This window comes from Oncorhynchus clarkii, chromosome 10 (assembly GCF_045791955.1).
Source record: "Oncorhynchus clarkii lewisi isolate Uvic-CL-2024 chromosome 10, UVic_Ocla_1.0, whole genome shotgun sequence".
NCBI classification, from domain to species: domain Eukaryota; kingdom Metazoa; phylum Chordata; class Actinopteri; order Salmoniformes; family Salmonidae; genus Oncorhynchus; species Oncorhynchus clarkii.
In genome coordinates, this window is record NC_092156.1 from 44,991,449 (window position 1) to 45,009,441 (window position 17,993).

A 17,993-nucleotide genomic window follows, 5' to 3' on the forward strand; every position below is an offset into this window, starting at 1 on the left:
AATAATGGCCTGCCCAGCATTTTTATACAGGACCCTAAGCATGATGGGATGTTCATTGCTTAATTAACTCAGGAACCACACCTGTGTGGAAGCACCTGCTTTCAATATACTTTGTATCCCTCATTTACTCAAGTGTTTACATTATTTTGGCAATAACCTGTATTTTTTCTTTGTATGCATGGCATCTATCACAGATGTATTTCTACAGGCAAGTGATTTTTAATCATCTTGCCCCTGTAAGAAAGAAGTCCACACTTTTAACACTTTTTTTACTCCAACATTTGCAGGTAAATTACCATGACATAATTTCTTCGGATTTCGTCATGCATTTCTGCTTGTTAGAGTATTAATGTATGTTCGGTTTTTGTATGTGAGCATTGACAGAGATACTTGTAATGAAGACTGGAGAACAACAGACAACATCATATTTAATTGAGACTAGCACGAAATCAAGTGCCCAAAGCCTGTTTGAATATAATAATGTGGAATCACTTGATATATTTTATTTTATTTTAAATGCCTATTGATTTATTCCACCTGGGCTTAAAAGTGCATTCCACATCTGCCTAGCTGGAGTATAATTGAAATCGTACGGTGGGCAAGACCATGAAATCAAGGAGAGGGAAAGAGCAAGGGATGGACAGAGAAACCATATTGTGGAAAAAACGGAATAGTTTGGGGTTTGAAATGACATGGATCAATTTGGGTGCACATTCAGTAGGGGAGACCGGGGATGGTTGTAACACTTTTCACCTTTTCATCGGTTTCTCAGAGATCGTTTGTGGTAGTGTGTTCACAACTTGATACAAACAACCTACATCTGTCCTTTATCAAATCCTATCAAGTCACATTTATTGGTCACATACACATGGTTGCAGATGCTAATGCGAGTGTAGCGAAATGCTTGTGCTTCTAGTTCCGACAGTGCAATAATATCTAACAAGTAATCTAACAATTCCACAACAACTACCTAATACACACAAATCTAAAGGGATGGAATAAGAATATGTACATATTAATATATGGATGAGCGGTGGCCGTGCGGCATAGACAAAATGTAATAGATGGTATAAGATACAGTATATACATATGAGATGAGTAATGTAAGATATGTAAACATGATTAAACACAAGGTGTGAAGTGATACAATCTACCCCATGGTCTGGGTTAGTTGTAACAGTGCTTGGGGTGAATTGTAACATTGAAAAAGTGCATAAATCATGACATGCCTTTATTGAGACAATGAGAGCAACATTGCCATGTTTAACATTTTGTTTGGCAGAAATAATAATACATCTAAATAATAAAATGTTTATTATTTACCCTCCACTAAATGGTCTTTCTCAACCAAACAACAACTAGGCTGAACTAAACACCTTAACGTTTCTGGTGTGCGTGTGTTTTTATTTTACCTTTATTTAACTAGGTAAGTCAGTTAAGAACAAATTATTGTGTGTGTGTGTGTGTGTGTGTGTGTGTGTGTGTGTGTGTGTGTGTGTGTGTGTGTGTGTGTGTGTGTGTGTGTGTGTGTGTGTGTGTGTGTGTGTGTGTGTGTGTGTGTGTGTGTGTGTGTGTGTGTGTGTGTGTGTGTGTGTGTGTGTGTGTGTGTGTGACTGTGACTGAATGTTGGACATGTTCACCTAATCAGAGTCACAGTTGTGACAGTGGTACAGGCTTGGTGGGACCATCATTTTCATTCCCAGCACTGCAACCAGACCTCATTAGACTTGGAATTGTTAAAGTACTCCATGCACACAATGCAGAAGTTTTCCTTGTTGGAGGAATCTGAATCTTCTGGTTCAATTTGTTTGGTTTTTGTTGTTGTTCAGTGTGGTTTGTTTTGGCTTGCTTCTTTCCAGCTATTTTTCTAGGCAGGGAACAATTTGCCTTTTGAATGCTTGAATGGGTGTACATCAACTGGGTTGAAATCAGAAGAGTAATCAGGTGTTTCCAGCTGGCCTGGAAGGCAGTTGGAGAGGTGGCCTGGAAGGCAGTTGGAGAGGTGGCCTGGAAGGCAGTTGGAGAGGTGGCCTGGTAGGCAGTTGGAGAGGTGGCCTGGAAGGCAGTTGGAGATTTGGCCTGGTAGGCAGTTGGAGAGGTGGCCTGGAAGGCAGCTGGATAGGTGGCCTGGTAGGCAGTTGGAGAGGTGGCCTGGGAGGCATCTGGAGAGGTGGCCTGGATAGCAGTGGGCACAGTTGGCATAAATCAGCTGCCCTCGAGATACACTGACAACTTCTGCTCCTGCTCATCAACGAAGACCCCGTTTCCACTACGGTAGCCTACAAGCTCTCTCGGCACCCCTTCTGCTCCTGCTCATCAATGAAGACCCCGTTTCCACTACGGTAGCCTTCAAGCTCTCTCGGCACCCCTTCTGCTCCTGCTCATCAATGAAGACCCCGTTTCCACTACGGTAGCCTACAAGCTCTCTCGGCACCCCTTCTGCAGTAGCTTCTTTCTCTCTTTGCAGAATCTGCACAGCATCACATGATATATGCCATAAAATTTTGCAACCGATCTGATTGATTTCCCCTGCTCTGTTACATCATTTGACGGTCTTTTCAAAGTGTGGAGAGGTACTCCCCTGTCTGTCTTTCTTTTCCATGATCTAGGCATGCTGAAAGTAAAAGAAAACATGTACCGAAACATCCAGCTTTAGTCGGGGTTGGTTGTAAAATTTTCTCACAAGTTGTTCCAACTTTAGCATTGCAACTTTCATCAAATATCTCTGCACAGACTGGTTATAAACCTGATATAAGTTTTCTGAAACAAACTACAAAGTACTCTATGCCATCACAAAAACAAATTTGGTAAAAATAATGACTTTCTTACCTCAACATTTCTGTCAATAGAATTTGCAGAGTTTATCAGAGGGACTTGCTTTTTCACGAGGGTTCAGGACTAAACTGAGCATGTGCACAGTGAATCATATGATTATACCTCGCTCCTGATTGGAGGAATTGTCCCGTGTTACAACCATCCCCGGTCTCCCCTAACACATTCAAGTGGCGTGGTAACACAAGACCACAATTGTTGGTGTACTTTGTAATTGACTGTATGTTACACAGTAGAGAGATCTTTAACATAAGTATTCACCTCCCTTGGATATCTTCACATTTTATTGTGTTACAACGTGGGATTAAAATGAATTTAATTGTAATTTTTTTGTCAACGATTTACTCAAAATATTCTGTAATTTCAAAGTGGAAGAAAAATTTAATTTTTTGTAAAGATTACTGAAAAATAAAATACTAATATACCTTGATTAGATAAGTATTCACCCCCCTCAATATATGTTAGAAACACCTTTTAACAGCCGTAGCCATAGATATTTTTAAAGCAGATTTAAGTCAAAACTAACTTGGCCACTCAGGAACATTCACTGTCTTTCTGGTAAGCAACTAGGATTTTGCATGTTGTGTTTTGGATTTGCCCCAAACATAAGGCTTTGTATTTAGGTCAAAAAGTGTATTATTTTGTAGTTAATGTTTTGTTGTTGCAGTATTACTTTAGTGCCTTGTTGCATACAAGATGCATGCTTTGGAATATTTTGTATTCTGTATATTTGTATTATTCTTTTCACTCTGTCATCTGGGTCATTATTGTGGAGTCACCACGATGTTGTTGATCCATTCTCAATTTTCTCCCATCACAGCCATTTAACTCTGTAGCTGTTTTAAAATCACCAATGGCCTCATGGTGATGGTATCCCTGAGCAGTTTCCGTCCTCTCCTGCAGCTCAGTTCAGAAGGACTACTGTATATTTGATGGGTCTAGGTGGTTTAATACATCCACAGCATAATTATTAACTTGACCGTGCTTAAAGAGATGTTCGATGTCTGATTTGTTATTGTTACCCATCTAGCAGTCACTACCCCTCTTTATGAGGCTTCAAAAAGCTCACGTCTTTGTAGTTTATTCTGTGCTTGAAATTCTATACTTGACTGAGGGACCATGCAGATGTTGTATGTATGAGTGGCAGAGGAACGGGTAGTTATTCAAAAATGATGTCAACCCATATTATTTCACATGGTAACTTATGTGATTTGTTAAACCAACTTTTACCCTTGAACTAATTTATGCTTGCCTAAACAAAGGGGGTTGAATACTTATAAACCACTATATTTTGAATTTTCTTTTCACTTCGACATTGAGTATTTTGTTAAGATCATTGACAAAATTTTTTTTTTTTTTAAATCTATTTCAAACCCACTTTGTAGCGCAACAAAATGTGAACAATTCTGAAGGCAATTATTGAGAAAAGTTATGTCCCTCCTTTTCACTAACACACAGCTGACACTGTCTCTTAATTTCTTTCTTTCCTTGAATTAAGTTTTAAGGAATACTTTCTTTTTTAAAAACTTAAACCACCAGCAGGCCAGATTGGACCCACACGCTTGACACCCCTGTTCAAGACTCAGGTAATTATAGAGTATATTTGATGTGCTGTTGTTGGGCTCTGAAACTTCACACCTGCAGATAACAAGTCCTTCAAAGTGTTGCAACTTTTATTTGCCTGGTTTCCTTTGTTTTGACATTGATCGTTTTCATGGTTTCTGTTTCTTTGAGGATAGGTTTTTGTCAGTCTAGATGTAGACAGTATTGTTTTATGTACCAAACTACAATTCATTAGTCCAAAATACATACCTGCATGCCCCATCCCCTCAAAAAGATTGATGACCAACTGCCTGCTTTTGATAGTAAATGTATCACCCAAGTCCTCCCTCACACAAACGTACCTTTGAAGAAACCTGGAAACCGTTTATCATGTTCCCTCATTGCATAGCCAAGTCTCGGAGTTGGACCATCCATGGCCTGTTTTTCCATTGCATGTGTTTGCTTAACCAGTTGCCTTTTACTCATGAAAAAATAACTTATTTACTAATTATTATTTACTTTTATAAATGTGACGTTCATTATGTTGGCTGCTAAAATGACACATGAACCTTCATGTTCGTGACTCAGAATCTGTGTTTACACAAGCAGCCCAATTCTGATTTGCCAATAATTAGCCTAGTCTTTGACCAATCAGATCAGACATTTTTGCCAATAATTGGGCAAAAGATCAGAATTGTGCTACCTGTGTAAACGCATCCAGAGCACCAAAAGTAAGATTGGGGTTAGTTCAGATTTTGTTCCTGGCGGTCAAAGCTGAATGACTGTACTGCGCAAACGTTTCCATTGAATTTATTAAATTAACCCAGACATACATTCCCAAAGCACATGAACGTTGTTTAATCTTATCCTGGGAATTTCTGAGAGCCAGTTGGTTTATAAATTATCAGACTACAGCCTGTCAAAGGGTATTCTCCTGCATCAACGTATGTAGTAAACCATGCAGCAATCAATAACACCGCTATGGCACTGGATCAGACACTTCATTTGATTCCAAAGTGTGCTTCCAGATTCAAGCCTTGCCAACGGCTGTCCATTTTCTAGCAATCTCAATCGGAGAGCCTGAGTGACGTGCCAAAACCACAGGAAGCAAACCTATTACTCAAAGATAAGACCGGATACAGCTGAAATGCCACACCTGTATTTTCTACACAAACCAGTTACGTGATTGTTCATATACTGTGAATATTGAACACGGTTCAACTTGGCTTTAACATATTGTACAGAACACAATATATGAAAATAGATTTAATGAACATACACGTTCAAACATTGAAGAACATATTCTACCAGCAAAAAAATAGCATCATAGACATGTTTGTTTTGTACTGGTTCACCACAGCATGAACCTTTCAATACTTGCAGAATTGCAAACTAAAAGTAAAAACCAAATATAAATGCTGCCATGATAATTGAGCTCTGATGGTACTTTACAATGCAAGTGGATATATTTATTCAATCATATACAGTAATGTGGAAATGGATTGAAAAGTGTGATTTAAAAGAGTAGAGCATTCTACCAAATGTTGCCAAATGATAGAACATCCATCCATCCTCTGGAGCGTTTGAAAATGTGTCCGTCTAGATTCTCTTCACTTGGGCCTCAAGCTCCTTATCAGTATTCAGTGCAACAACATGAGTAGGTCTGTCATTTCTTCTGGAAGAATCCCATAATAGAAGCCTGCTTAGTAGATTTATTAGAGGCTGCAGCAGCTTTCTTACTTTTCTTCTCCTCCTCTTTTTTGCCAGTTGATGGTTTTGGTGGGTTTGGATTCTTCGGAGTTGGTTGACTGAACTTAAAGTCATCCTCAGTCTCAGAGTAGGATTCACTCTCATAGCCTTTCTCGGTCACTGGAAGGTAGACAATATTTAAATGATTGTCAGATCAGACAGCCTATAGAATATATTTTTTATTTTGTATATAAAGAATGGATTTAGTAACTTTGGGGAATATACAGTACCAGTCAAAAGTTTGGACACACCTACTCATTCAACGGTTTCTATGTTTAAAAAATATCTATTTTCTATATTGTAGAATAATAGTGAAGACATCAAAACTATGATGTAACACATATGGAATCATGTAGTAACCAAAAAAGTGTTAAAACAAATCTAAATATATTTTAGATTCTTCAAAGTAGCCCCCCCTTTGCCTTGATGACAGCTTTGCACACTCTTGGCATTCTCTCAACCAACTTCATGAGGTAGTCACCTGGAATGCATTTCAATTAACAGGTGTGCCTTGTTAAAAGTTAATTTGTGGAATTTCTTTCCTTCTTAATGCATTTGAGCCTATCAGTTGTGTTGTGACAAGACAGGGCTATCTTCCCTACACCCCCCTATTTGGTAAATAGATGGTAAAAATGAAGAAAAACCCTGGAATGAATAGGTGTGTCCAAACTTCTGACTGGTACTGTAAATAACCTTCATGTTTATAACAGAGGAGTTAGGCCTAAGCAAAATGTTTTGATGTAAAATTTAAATAGAAACAAAACTCCCAACATAACTCAATATATTACCGATGCATCCTTCGTCATCCACAAATGTACGCGATTTCAAGACACGTCTCCTCTTCCTTCGTTTACAATCTGAAAGGTCCTGCATGGATCGACAGGTTGGTGGTTAAAACTAAATGAAACACGGCAATTATACATCCTGCAACGTCAACAGTTTAGTACCCAAATTAAATAGCAGTAAAATGTGAAAGCTTACATCTGAATGTGAAACAGCAACTGGCTCTTTCTTTACTTGAATCTCAGGACTTGGTGATGGGTCCCTCTTTTCTTGCAACTGTGGAGGAGAGTCTGGAATAACTGTTAAAATAGAATAGTTCTGTTTTCAATCATGAAACAATTGAATAATGAAGTCCAGTGTGAATGTCGAGGGGAGCCCGAGCAATACGCTTCCCCTCCCTTTACAGCTGGTCTTACCCTCATCGTCACTACTGTCTGGCTCGGGCTTCTTTATCCTCCGTCTCTTCTTCCTCCGACTCTCGGTCTTCTCCTCTTCACTATCAGAATGTTCAAGACGCTTGGTCTTACTATCGAGAGGAAAATATCCTGTTAAAGCATACTCCGTTCAAAATGTCAATGTCGACCGCAAAGACAAGATTAAAAAAATATATATATATATATTTTTGTTCTGAGATACTACACAACCATAGTGTCCCAAAAAATACTTCCTTTTATAAATCGCTAAAGTACCCATTTTACTTTTGTTAGGACAAAAGTTGTATATTCATACAAGGACTCCTACCAGGTTTAATAGTACACACCTTGTATCTTTCTCAACCACAGCATCCTTTGCTAGTTCCTCCTTGACAGGAGTCTCTGCTTTAGGAGGTGGACTTGTGGGCTTCTCATCCACTGAGGAGGATGTCTGGGCTATTTCTACCTCTTCCTTGATGGATTTGTCAGGTTTTTCTGTGGTGGATATACAGGATTTATCTTAAGCGATTTAAGGGACAATAGTAGTATTTACATGTGAAACTATAGAAAGACATCCACCATATACAGTGGGGAGAACAAGTATTTGATACACTGCCGAAATGCAAATTAATTACTTAATCATACAATGTGATTTTCTGGATTTGGTTTTAAATTCCGTCACTCACAGTTGAAGTGTACCTATGATAAAAATGACAGACCTCTACATGCTTTGTAAGTAGGAAAACCTGCAAAATCGGCAATGTATCAAATACTTGTTCTCCCCACTGTATATGATATGGGATTGTTGAAATACTTACTGGCTGCTTGTTTCGCAAAGAAGTTAGTCACAGGATTTGTTTTCGGAGCAGGTTTAGTTTTGGAGGTCTCAACCTACAATATCAAACAAATGTGACATCGGAAGTTAACATTACGTCTTGCAATTTAGAGCACATGTACACACTAACCAAAGAAACACAAACACATACCACAGGTGTAACCTCTTTCTGCTCCAATTTAATCTCTTTGCTTGAATCTTGATTCTTGGAGACATTCTTGTTTGCAAACATTCCCATAATGCCTTTGGGTTGCTTGGAGGTGGGTTTAGAGGCCAGATTAGAATGGTTTGCTTTGATTTGCTCCGTCTCTGGTGGTGGGGCCTGTGTCGTCTCACAGGCCTGCTGCACCTCTGCCGAGGACCTAGGCACCGCATCAGCACAACGAATTGCACTGTACCTGCAAATAGATATTATGTTCTGATAAATAGCCTAGGTCACTAAACCTTTGAATATTTCGCCAAAATTTCTCAATCTATTATTTTCACTTTAAGTGTAAATACCGATGTACCTGCTGCAATTTCTTAGATTCTCTTTCACAGCGTCATAATCAGCACTGTACAGAGGACCACTGTCTTTCAGCACAGCCTTCTGAACACTGTACACATGTACGCTGACCGTCAGGCTCATCTTTGACTTCGCATCTAGAAAGGATGACAGATTGTGTTTTGGTGACAATTTCAGAACACTTCATATTCATCTTGATGAGAAGGAAACACCATAACAAATCAAGTCAGGAAATGAGGCAGGTGAATAGATCCCTAGTAAGTTAGGTGAATATTTCCTTTCAAGCACAATTCGATACACATCCATTGTAGATATGCCTTCAGAAGGTATTCCTACCTAGACTTATTCCACATTTGTGTTACACCCTAAATTCAAAATGGATGAAATATATCTACACAAAATACCTCAATGACAAAGTGAAAATTTTAAGACATTTTTGCAAATGTATTGAAAATAAAAATACAGAAATCGAATTTACATAAGTGCTCACACCCCTGAGTAAAGACTTTGTAGAAGCACCTTTGAGTCTTTCTGGGTAAGTCCCTCGGAAACATTCACTTCTTGGTAAGCAACTGCAGTGTACATTTCGCCATGTGTTTTAGGTTATTGTCCTGCTGAAAGCTGAATTAATCTCCCAGTGTCTGGTGGAAAGCAGACAACCAGGTTTTCCTCTAGGATTTTTCCTGTGCTTAGCTCCATTCAGTTTTTTTTTTTTATCCTGGAAAAACTCCCCAGTCCTTAACGATTACAAGCATACCCATAACATAATGCAGCCACCACTATGCTTGAAAATATGGAGTGGTACTGTGTAATGTGTTGTATTTGCCCCAAACATAACACTTTCTATTCAGGAAAATAAAAGTGAATTGCTTTGCCACATTTTTTGCAGTATTACTTTTTATTCTGTACAGCCTTCGTTATTTTCAGTCTGACAATTAGGTTAATATTGTGGAGTAACTACAATGTTGATCCATCCTCAGTTTTCTCCCATCACAGCCATTATACTTCAACTATTTAAAAGTCACCACTGGCCTCATGGTGAAATACCCAAGCGTTTTCCTTTCACCTGTATCTTTGTAGAGACACCATCCACTGCTTTTTAAAACTTCTACCCAGCTACCAATAGGTGCCCTTCTTTGCGAGGCATTGGACAACCTCCCCTGGTCTTTGCGGTTGAATCAGTGTTTGATATTCACTGCTCGACTGAGGGGTACAGAGGGGTATGTGGGGTACAGAGATGAGGTAGTCATTCAATGTTAAAGACTATTATTGCACAAAGAGTGAGTCCATGCAACTTATTAAGCACATGTTTACTCCTGCTTATAACAAAAGGGGTTGCATACTAATTGACTGACGACAGTTCAGCTTTATTTTTTTATTAATTTGTCAAAATAACAAAAAACATAATTGCACTTTGGCACTATGGGGTATTGTGTGTAGAACTGAGACAGACAAAAATCACAATTTAATACATTTTAAACTCAGGCTGTAAGACAAAATGTGGAAAAAGACAAGGAGTGTGAATACCTTCTGAAGACACTGAAGATACTGTTAGTTTCAAACAATCTGGTTTGATTTAGCTTTTTGTCCCCACCCCACTACTGATTAACTTGGAATTTTAGGAACAGCAAAAATAGTTTGAGCAAGCAATATGTCAATATCTTTATATTGGCTTTGTCATAGCGCATCACTAATGTATTTCAATCACCATTTTATTTCAGCGGGCTCTATCTCGCTTTGAAAAAACTTTAAGCCATTTCCCAATGATATTGGGCTGGATGCTAATATGGGAAAACTGCTGAATGATCAGAGAAATTATAGTCAAAGCTTTTCTTTTAGGCTATTTACAGAAAAAGAAGTCCTGGACGCTTTGCTAGCAATAAGACAAGAAATCCACAGGGGCCGACCAATTGGATCCCGGTCTGCTTTAGTGTGCAGGGCCCATCATTGTTGGCTTAATATCCCACATTAAACATTGTTATCACGAGAAAAAAAAGCAACAAAAAAAAAAAGTATAGAAATCAGCTTGTGCTGCCACTTCATAAGGGCACGGATAGTAGTGATCTTAAATCATTTTTCGCCCCATTTCAAGACTTCCTTGTCGAGATAAGATTCTTGAATCTTTAGTCAAATGTACAACTTCGCTCTTTTTTTTTTTTTATCTGAGAAATGTATTTAGAATGTAAACCAATCAGGGTTTAGGCCTGGGCATAGCACCATCACAGCAACCACTTTAGTTATTCATGATCTTATCCATGCTTTAGACACTAAAAATAAATGCTGCTTTGTTTGTGGACCTGTCAAAAGATTTGATTGAATAAGTTGTCCTCGATAGGCATGAGCTCTGACGGCTGTTCATGGTTTCATGATTATCTAAGTGACAGAACTCAGGCCATCGTGATTGATGGGGTTAAGTCTGAATTTCCTGACGTACATAAAGGTGTACCACAGCGGGCGTTTTTGGGACAGTTTTTTCCCCTCACTATTTATATGTACACACCATTGGTCAATCTGCACTTCCTCTACAGTGCATTTGGGAAAGTATTTAGACAGCTTCACTTTTTTCACATTTTGTTACGTTACAGCATTATTCTAAAATGGATGTAAAAAACGAATCCTCAGGCCTCCCGGGTGGCACGGTGGTCTAAGGCACTGCGTCGCAGTGCTAGCTGTGCCACTAGAGATTCTGGGTTGGAGTCCAGGCTCTGTCGCAGCCGGCCACAACCGGGAGACCCATGACCGCACAACTGGCCCAGCGTCGTCCGGGTTTGGCGGCAAGGTTGTCCTTGTCCCATCGCACTCTAGCGACTCCTGTGGTGGGCCGGGCACAGTGCACGCTGACACAGTCGTCAGGTGTACAGTGTTTCCTATAACACATTGGTGCGGCTGGCTTCCAGGTTAAGCGAGCAGTGTCTCAAGAAGCAGTGCAGCTTGGTTGGGTTGTGATTCGCCTCTCCCGAGTCCGTACAGGAGTTGCAGCGACGAGACAAGACTAACTACCAATTGGATACCACGAAAAGGGGGGTAAAAAAATAAATTTAAATAACTTTCCTCAAACTACACACAATAAGAAAACAAGTTTGACATTTTGGAAAATGTATTGCAAATAAAAACTGAAATATATATATTTTTTACATAAGTATTCAGACCCTTTGCTATGAGACTCAAAATTGAGGTCAGGTGCATCCTGTTTCCATTGTTCATCTTTGAGATGTTTCTACAACTTGGAGTCCACCTGTGGTAAATTCAATTGATTGTACATGATTTGGAAAGGCACACACTGGTCTATATAAAAAGGTCCCAACATTTCTGCAGCATTGAAGGTCCCGAAGAACACATTGGCCATCATTCTTAAATGGAAGAAGTTTGGAACCACCAAGACTCTTCCTAGAGCTGGCCGACCGGCCAAACTGAGGAATCGAAGGTGGTCAGGGAGGTGACCAAGAACCCAATGGTCACTCTGATAGAGCTCCAGAGTTCCTCTGTGGGGATGGTTGTCCTTCCGGAAGATTCTCCCATCCCTGCAGCACTCCACCAATCACACCTTTATGGTAGAGTGGCCAGACAGAAGACACTCCTCAGTAAAAGGCACATGACAGCCCGCTTGGAGTATGCCAAAAGGCACCTAAAGGACTCTGACCATGAGAAACAAGATTCTCTGGTCTGATGAAACCAAGATTGAACTATTTGGCCTGAATGCCAAGTGTCACGTCTGGAGGAAACCTGGCACCATCCCTACGGTAAAGCATGGTGGTGGCAGCATCATGCTGTGGGGATGTTATTCAGCGGCAGGGACTGGGAGACTAGTCAGGATCCAGGCAAAGATGAACGGAGAAAATTACTGAGATCTTTGATGAATACCTGCTCCAGAGTGCTCAGGACCGCAGACTGGGGTGAAGTTTCACCTTCCAACAGGACAACGACCCTAAGCACACAGCCAAAACAATGTAGGAGTGGCTTCGGGACAAGTCTCTGAATGTCCTTGAGTGTCCCAGCCAGAGCCCAGACACGAACCCGATCAAACATCTCTGTAGAGACCTGAAAATTGCTGTGCAACACTCCCCACCCAACCTAGCAGAGCTCGAGAGGCTCTGCAGAGAAGCAGTGGATAAGCTCCCCAAATACAGGTGTGCCAAGCTTGTAGCATCATACCCAAGGAGACTTGAGGATGTGATCGCTGCCAAAGGTGCTTCAACAATGTACTGAGTAAAGGGTCTGAATACTTATGTAAAATGTCATATTTCAGTATTTAATAAATTATCAAAAATGTATAAACCTGTGTTTGCTTTTTCACTATGGGGTAGTGTCTGTAGATTGATAAGGAATACATTTTTGAATAATCCTGTAATGTAACAAAATGTGGAAAAAGTCAAGGGGTCTGAATACTTTCCGAATGCACTGTATATGCGGATGATACTAGCATGTATGCCATTTCCCCGACTGTTGATCTGGCTGTGTCAAAACTAGTCAGAATTTATAGCTGTGCTGGAATCGCTTGACGATTTAAAACTTGTGCTTAATACGGGCAAAACAAAATATGTTTTTAAACTCTCATAAGAATGTTTCAGATGAACTACATGTTCATTCATTAGATGGCTCATCAATCACACCTGTTCCCGCATATAAATACTTAGGCATTTGGCTGGAATGGACCAAATGGAATGGCATCAAACACCTGGAAACCATGCGTTTGATACCATTCCACTGATTCCGCTCCAACCATTACCACAAGCCAGTTCTCCCCAATTAAAGTACCACCGACCTCCTTTGATTTGGATTGATATGGAGTTGACGTAAAAATAATAAAAATAAACATTTTGACGAGTTGGTTAAGTCAAGATTTAACGTCCTCTTTTTCTACCTAAACAGATCATGCCCCTAAGCAGTAGGAAGTAGATTTTTCAGTCAATCTTTATCTGTTCTTGATTATGGTGATATTATTTATCAAAATGCAGCTGCTGCTACTTTGAAACCTTTGGATGCCCTTTTCTGATACTCACCACTGCATCCTGTATCAAAAGGTTGGCTGAACTTTGCTAAAGACCCGTCGATCTCTACATTGTTTAGAAGGCCCTACTTCATAAACGTCCGTCTTATCGAACTTTGCTGCTGAAGTATATGTATCGGAGTTGCTTAACCCGGTCACACGATTGGTTAATTAACTCGAGGTTCCTAGGGTCTCCGACTACGTAAGTCTACTTTTAATGCACTGTATTCCTGGAACAAAATTCAAAATACATTTCATGTTGATGTTCTGGTGCCATTGGGGCAATTTAAAGCTTTGATTGGGGACTTATTTGGGGAGGAATGTAACTATTTTTCTGGTTGATTTGTAATGTTTTATCTGTGCTTCCCATGACTGTTTATACAGACACACACATAGTACCAGTCAAAAGTTTGGACACCTACTCATTCAAGGGTTTTTCTTTATGTTTTTACTATTTTCTACACTGTAGAATAAAATTGAAGACATCAAAACTATGAAAACACATATGGAATCATGTAGTAACCAAAAAGTGTCAAATCAAAATATATTGTAGATTCTTCAAAGTAGCCACCCTTTGCCTTGATGAAAGCTTTGCACACTCTTGGCATTCTCTCAACAAGCTTCCCACATATGCTGAGCACTTTGTGGCTGCTTTTCCTTCACTCTGTTGTCCTACTCATCCCAAACCATGTCAATTGGTTTGCGGTTGGGTGATTGTGGTGGCCAGGTCATCTGATGGAACACACTATCACTCACCTTCTGTGGTCAAATAGCCCTTACACAACCTGGTGGTGTGTTTTGGGTCATTGTCCTGTTGGAAAAACAAATGATATTCCCACTAAGAGCAAACCAGGTGGGATGGTGTATCGCTGCAGAATGCTGTGGTAGCCATGCTGGTTAAGTGTGCCTTGAATTTGAAATAAAATCAGATTTATTTGGGCTGCAGTTAATTTCCGATTTCTGAGGCTGGTAACTAATAAACTTGTCCTCTGCAGCAGTGGTAACTTTGGGTCTTCCTTTCCTGTGGCGGTCCTCATGAGAGCCAGTTCCATAATAGCGCTTGATGGTTTTTGAGACTGCACTTGGAGAAACTTTCAAAATTCTTAACATTTTCCAGATTGACTGACATTTGACTTCAAGTAATGACGGACTGTGGTTTATTTTTGCTTATTTGAGCCGTTCTTGAAATAATATGGACTTGGGTCTTTTACCAAATAGGGCTATCTTCTGTATACCAAACCTACCTGTCACAACACAACTGATTGGCTCAAACGCAGTAAGGACAGAAATTCCACAAATTAACTTTTAACAAGGCACACCTGTTAATTGAAATGCATTCCAGGTGACTTCCTCATGAAGCAGTGGATGTCTTCACTATTATTCTACAATGTAGAAAATAGTAGAAAGAAATAAAAACCCTTGAATGAGTAGGTCCAAACTTGTCCAAACTTTTGACTGGTACTGTGTGTCTATATTAGAGGTCGACAGATTAAGATTTTTCAACGCCGATACCGATTATTGGAGGACCAAAAAAAGCTGATGCTGATTAATCGGTCAATTTTTATATAGATATATCTATCTTATCTATGTGTGTAATAATGACAATTACAACAATAATGAATGAACACTTATTTTAACTTAATATAATACATAAATAAAATAAATTTCGTCTCAAATAAATAATGAAACATGTTCAATTTAAATAATGCAAAACCAGTGTTGGAAAAGTAAAAGTGCAATATGTGCCATGTAAAAAAAGCTAACGTTTAAGTTCCTTGCTCAGAACATATGAAAGCTGGTGGTTCCTTTTAACGAGTCTTCAATATTCCCAGTTAAGATTCCCAATATTCAGTTCGCAACAAGCCAGGCAGCCCAAACTGCTGCATATACCCTGACTCTGCTTACACTGAACACAAGAGAAGTGACACAATTTCAGGCACCGCATTGATTATATGCAGCGCAGGACAAGCTAGTTGAAACTAGTAATATCATCAACCATGTGTAGTTAACTAGTGATTATGTTAATATTGATTGTTTTTTATAAGATAAGTTTAATGCTAGCTAACAACTTACCATGGCTCCTTGCTGCCTGCACTCAAGTAACAGGTGGTCTGCCTACCAGGCAATCTCCTCGTGGAGTGCAATATAAATCGGCCATAATTGGCAATTGTTATGAAAACTTGAAATTGGTCATTCTGATTAGTCGGTCGACCTCTAGTGTGTGTGTGTGTGTGTGTGTGTGTATATTCATGTTGTATCATGCAGGGCATATTTGAAGAAAAATAATACCCAGGTGTCAATAGGTCTTCCCTGGTAAAATAAAAGGCTAAATACAAAATAAAACATCAATTCTACCACAGCTTTAGATTTCACCCAGTCTCAAAAGCTAATAGTTTTGATCATTTGGAACTTGCAAAATAATTGCTGTCCCCGTCATGAAATTACAACTTTACCCTGTTCATGTAAAAATGACAAAATGCACTTGTAGATCAATGTCCTACATAGTTACAAGCATAAAGGTTTGATAGGCTACAGAAGGAGAGGACGCATCAATTCAGTCAACAGATTTGAGGTATTTTCAGAATAAGACAGAAAGAAAATAGTATGATTCATAGCTTTTGAATACATTTTCTGACCAATGAATACTTCATTCGGATCGGACTCCAGCGGACCGATGCGCTCATATCTTAAACATTTGAAACGGTATCGATGCATATGGGTGAATTGTTAAATCCTTACAACTTACCCTCCAGCTGATCCTCTCGCACTACTGACACCTTGTGACTCTGAAAAGAAAGCATGAAAAAAAAAACATTGAAAAGACCTAAGCACTGCATATAACACTGGAACTAAAACAAAGTAAGAATCCTAAGTCCAAATAGGCTTACTGCTTGCTGTATGTCATGTTCTGAAGGGGCATGGTGAGCAGTTGTGTGCATTGTGCATACAAATTGGCGTTTTGGCTTTTTCTCTTACCGTGGTACCATTCTCAACAAACTTGCCAGACACAAGGTAGGTAGCATGGAGCCGAGCAGAGCCTTCTTTCCTCTTTTGATCCAAGTAATGGTAGAGCATTCTGAAATAGACACATTGTGGTGGAACCATAGACTCATTTACAGGTGGTTGTTTAAACACAACAAAACGTTGGAAGGCAAGTAATGTGGGTGGTTCTGGATAACGTTACTCACTGTTTGGCTAGGTTGACATGGACCCCAAGGGTGAGACTCAGCCATTTGTAGGTCACCTGTTTGAACACACACAAGAGAACACAACAGTCTGTCAACATAGATATGGCCGGGATGCACTAAACTCGGTTAACCGAGAACAAAAATATTGCGTAATTGGTCAGACGTTTACGCAGCTAACGTGGTCTGTCCACGAGAGATTTGGGATGCATAACTAACTACAGTACCTAAGTAACGACGTAACTTACACCACAACAATGTATTTAACCCTGACAACTTCGCAAGCTCTGGTGTACTCCTATCTTCTAGGATTGCAGCTCCAACCTTCCCCAATTCAACCAACTGTAGCTAGTTAGCTAGTCTCAAAATGTGGGGCCTGCTGATGCTGTCCAAACCCACTGCACCATTCAAGCTGGGCGAGTGATGGCTTAAGTTAGCTAGCCAGCCTGAGCAGTCAGATAGCTACTGTAGCTAACTTCTATTGGCCCCAGCAGCAAGCTAACAGTAGGTGGATAGATCGAGATATTAGTTAACTAGGTGACTTACGATTTTATTCTGGTCGTTGACAAATTCATCAATATTATCCAAGTAAAGGTCATCCATTGTGCAATGTATGAAGCTAACGAGTCGATAGCTCTTCTACCTCCGTTTCTGTTTCAGGCGGGAAGACACTGACGTCACGGACGCGCTTTATTTACTTTCTTTCATCGGTTAGCGTGGGATGTGTTCAAGAGCATCAAGGGTTCGGGGTCTGTGCATTGCATTTGTACGGAATCATCATGACACACACAGTTGATGCTATATCACATTGGTCCCTTGTAAGATGGACAGTTTTATAAACTCATTTATTAACACAGATGTTATTGCTACCCAACTGAATTACAAAAATATTCCAGAAGCCTGGGTGACAGCCCAGGACATTTGCAAGATCCACTGTCACCCTCTTGTCAAGGTTGAATAAAGTTTAAACAGCTATTTGAAAGAACATGACAGACTATCAAGGCAAACAAATGCATGATGTCATACATTACAGTTGTAATAGGCTAAATAAACTCAATCAATAAGGTTTTCCCTGCTTTCCACTGCTTTCACGTAAACCATCTTGCAGCCTACTTTTTCTTCATACTCCTTAGTAAAGTCAAAGCCTCTTCCTTGAAAAACA

The 17,993-nt window shown here is 39.7% G+C and overlaps 1 protein-coding gene across 2 annotated transcripts; it reads right to left on the bottom strand.

Annotated features, from left to right (window-relative positions):
• Positions 1 to 5,171: 5,171 nt before the first annotated feature.
• Positions 5,172 to 17,517, bottom strand: LOC139418589 (polymerase (DNA-directed), delta 3, accessory subunit). 2 transcript variants are annotated; one of them, XM_071168177.1, is made up of 12 exons: positions 17,378 to 17,517; positions 16,835 to 16,890; positions 16,623 to 16,722; positions 16,393 to 16,432; positions 8,664 to 8,796; positions 8,306 to 8,552; positions 8,138 to 8,210; positions 7,667 to 7,814; positions 7,323 to 7,432; positions 7,105 to 7,205; positions 6,912 to 6,990; positions 5,172 to 6,243 (listed from the first exon to the last, which is right to left on the bottom strand). In XM_071168177.1, the coding sequence occupies exons 1-12, from the start codon at positions 17,432 to 17,434 to the stop codon at positions 6,041 to 6,043; spliced, it is 1,347 nt and encodes a 448-aa protein (XP_071024278.1). In that variant the 5' UTR covers positions 17,435 to 17,517; the 3' UTR covers positions 5,172 to 6,040. The 2 variants fall into 2 exon arrangements, with proteins under 2 accessions (XP_071024278.1, XP_071024279.1); XM_071168178.1 differs by having other exon boundaries at positions 7,105 to 7,196; positions 17,378 to 17,504.
• Between the last annotated feature and the right edge of the window lie 476 nt (positions 17,518 to 17,993).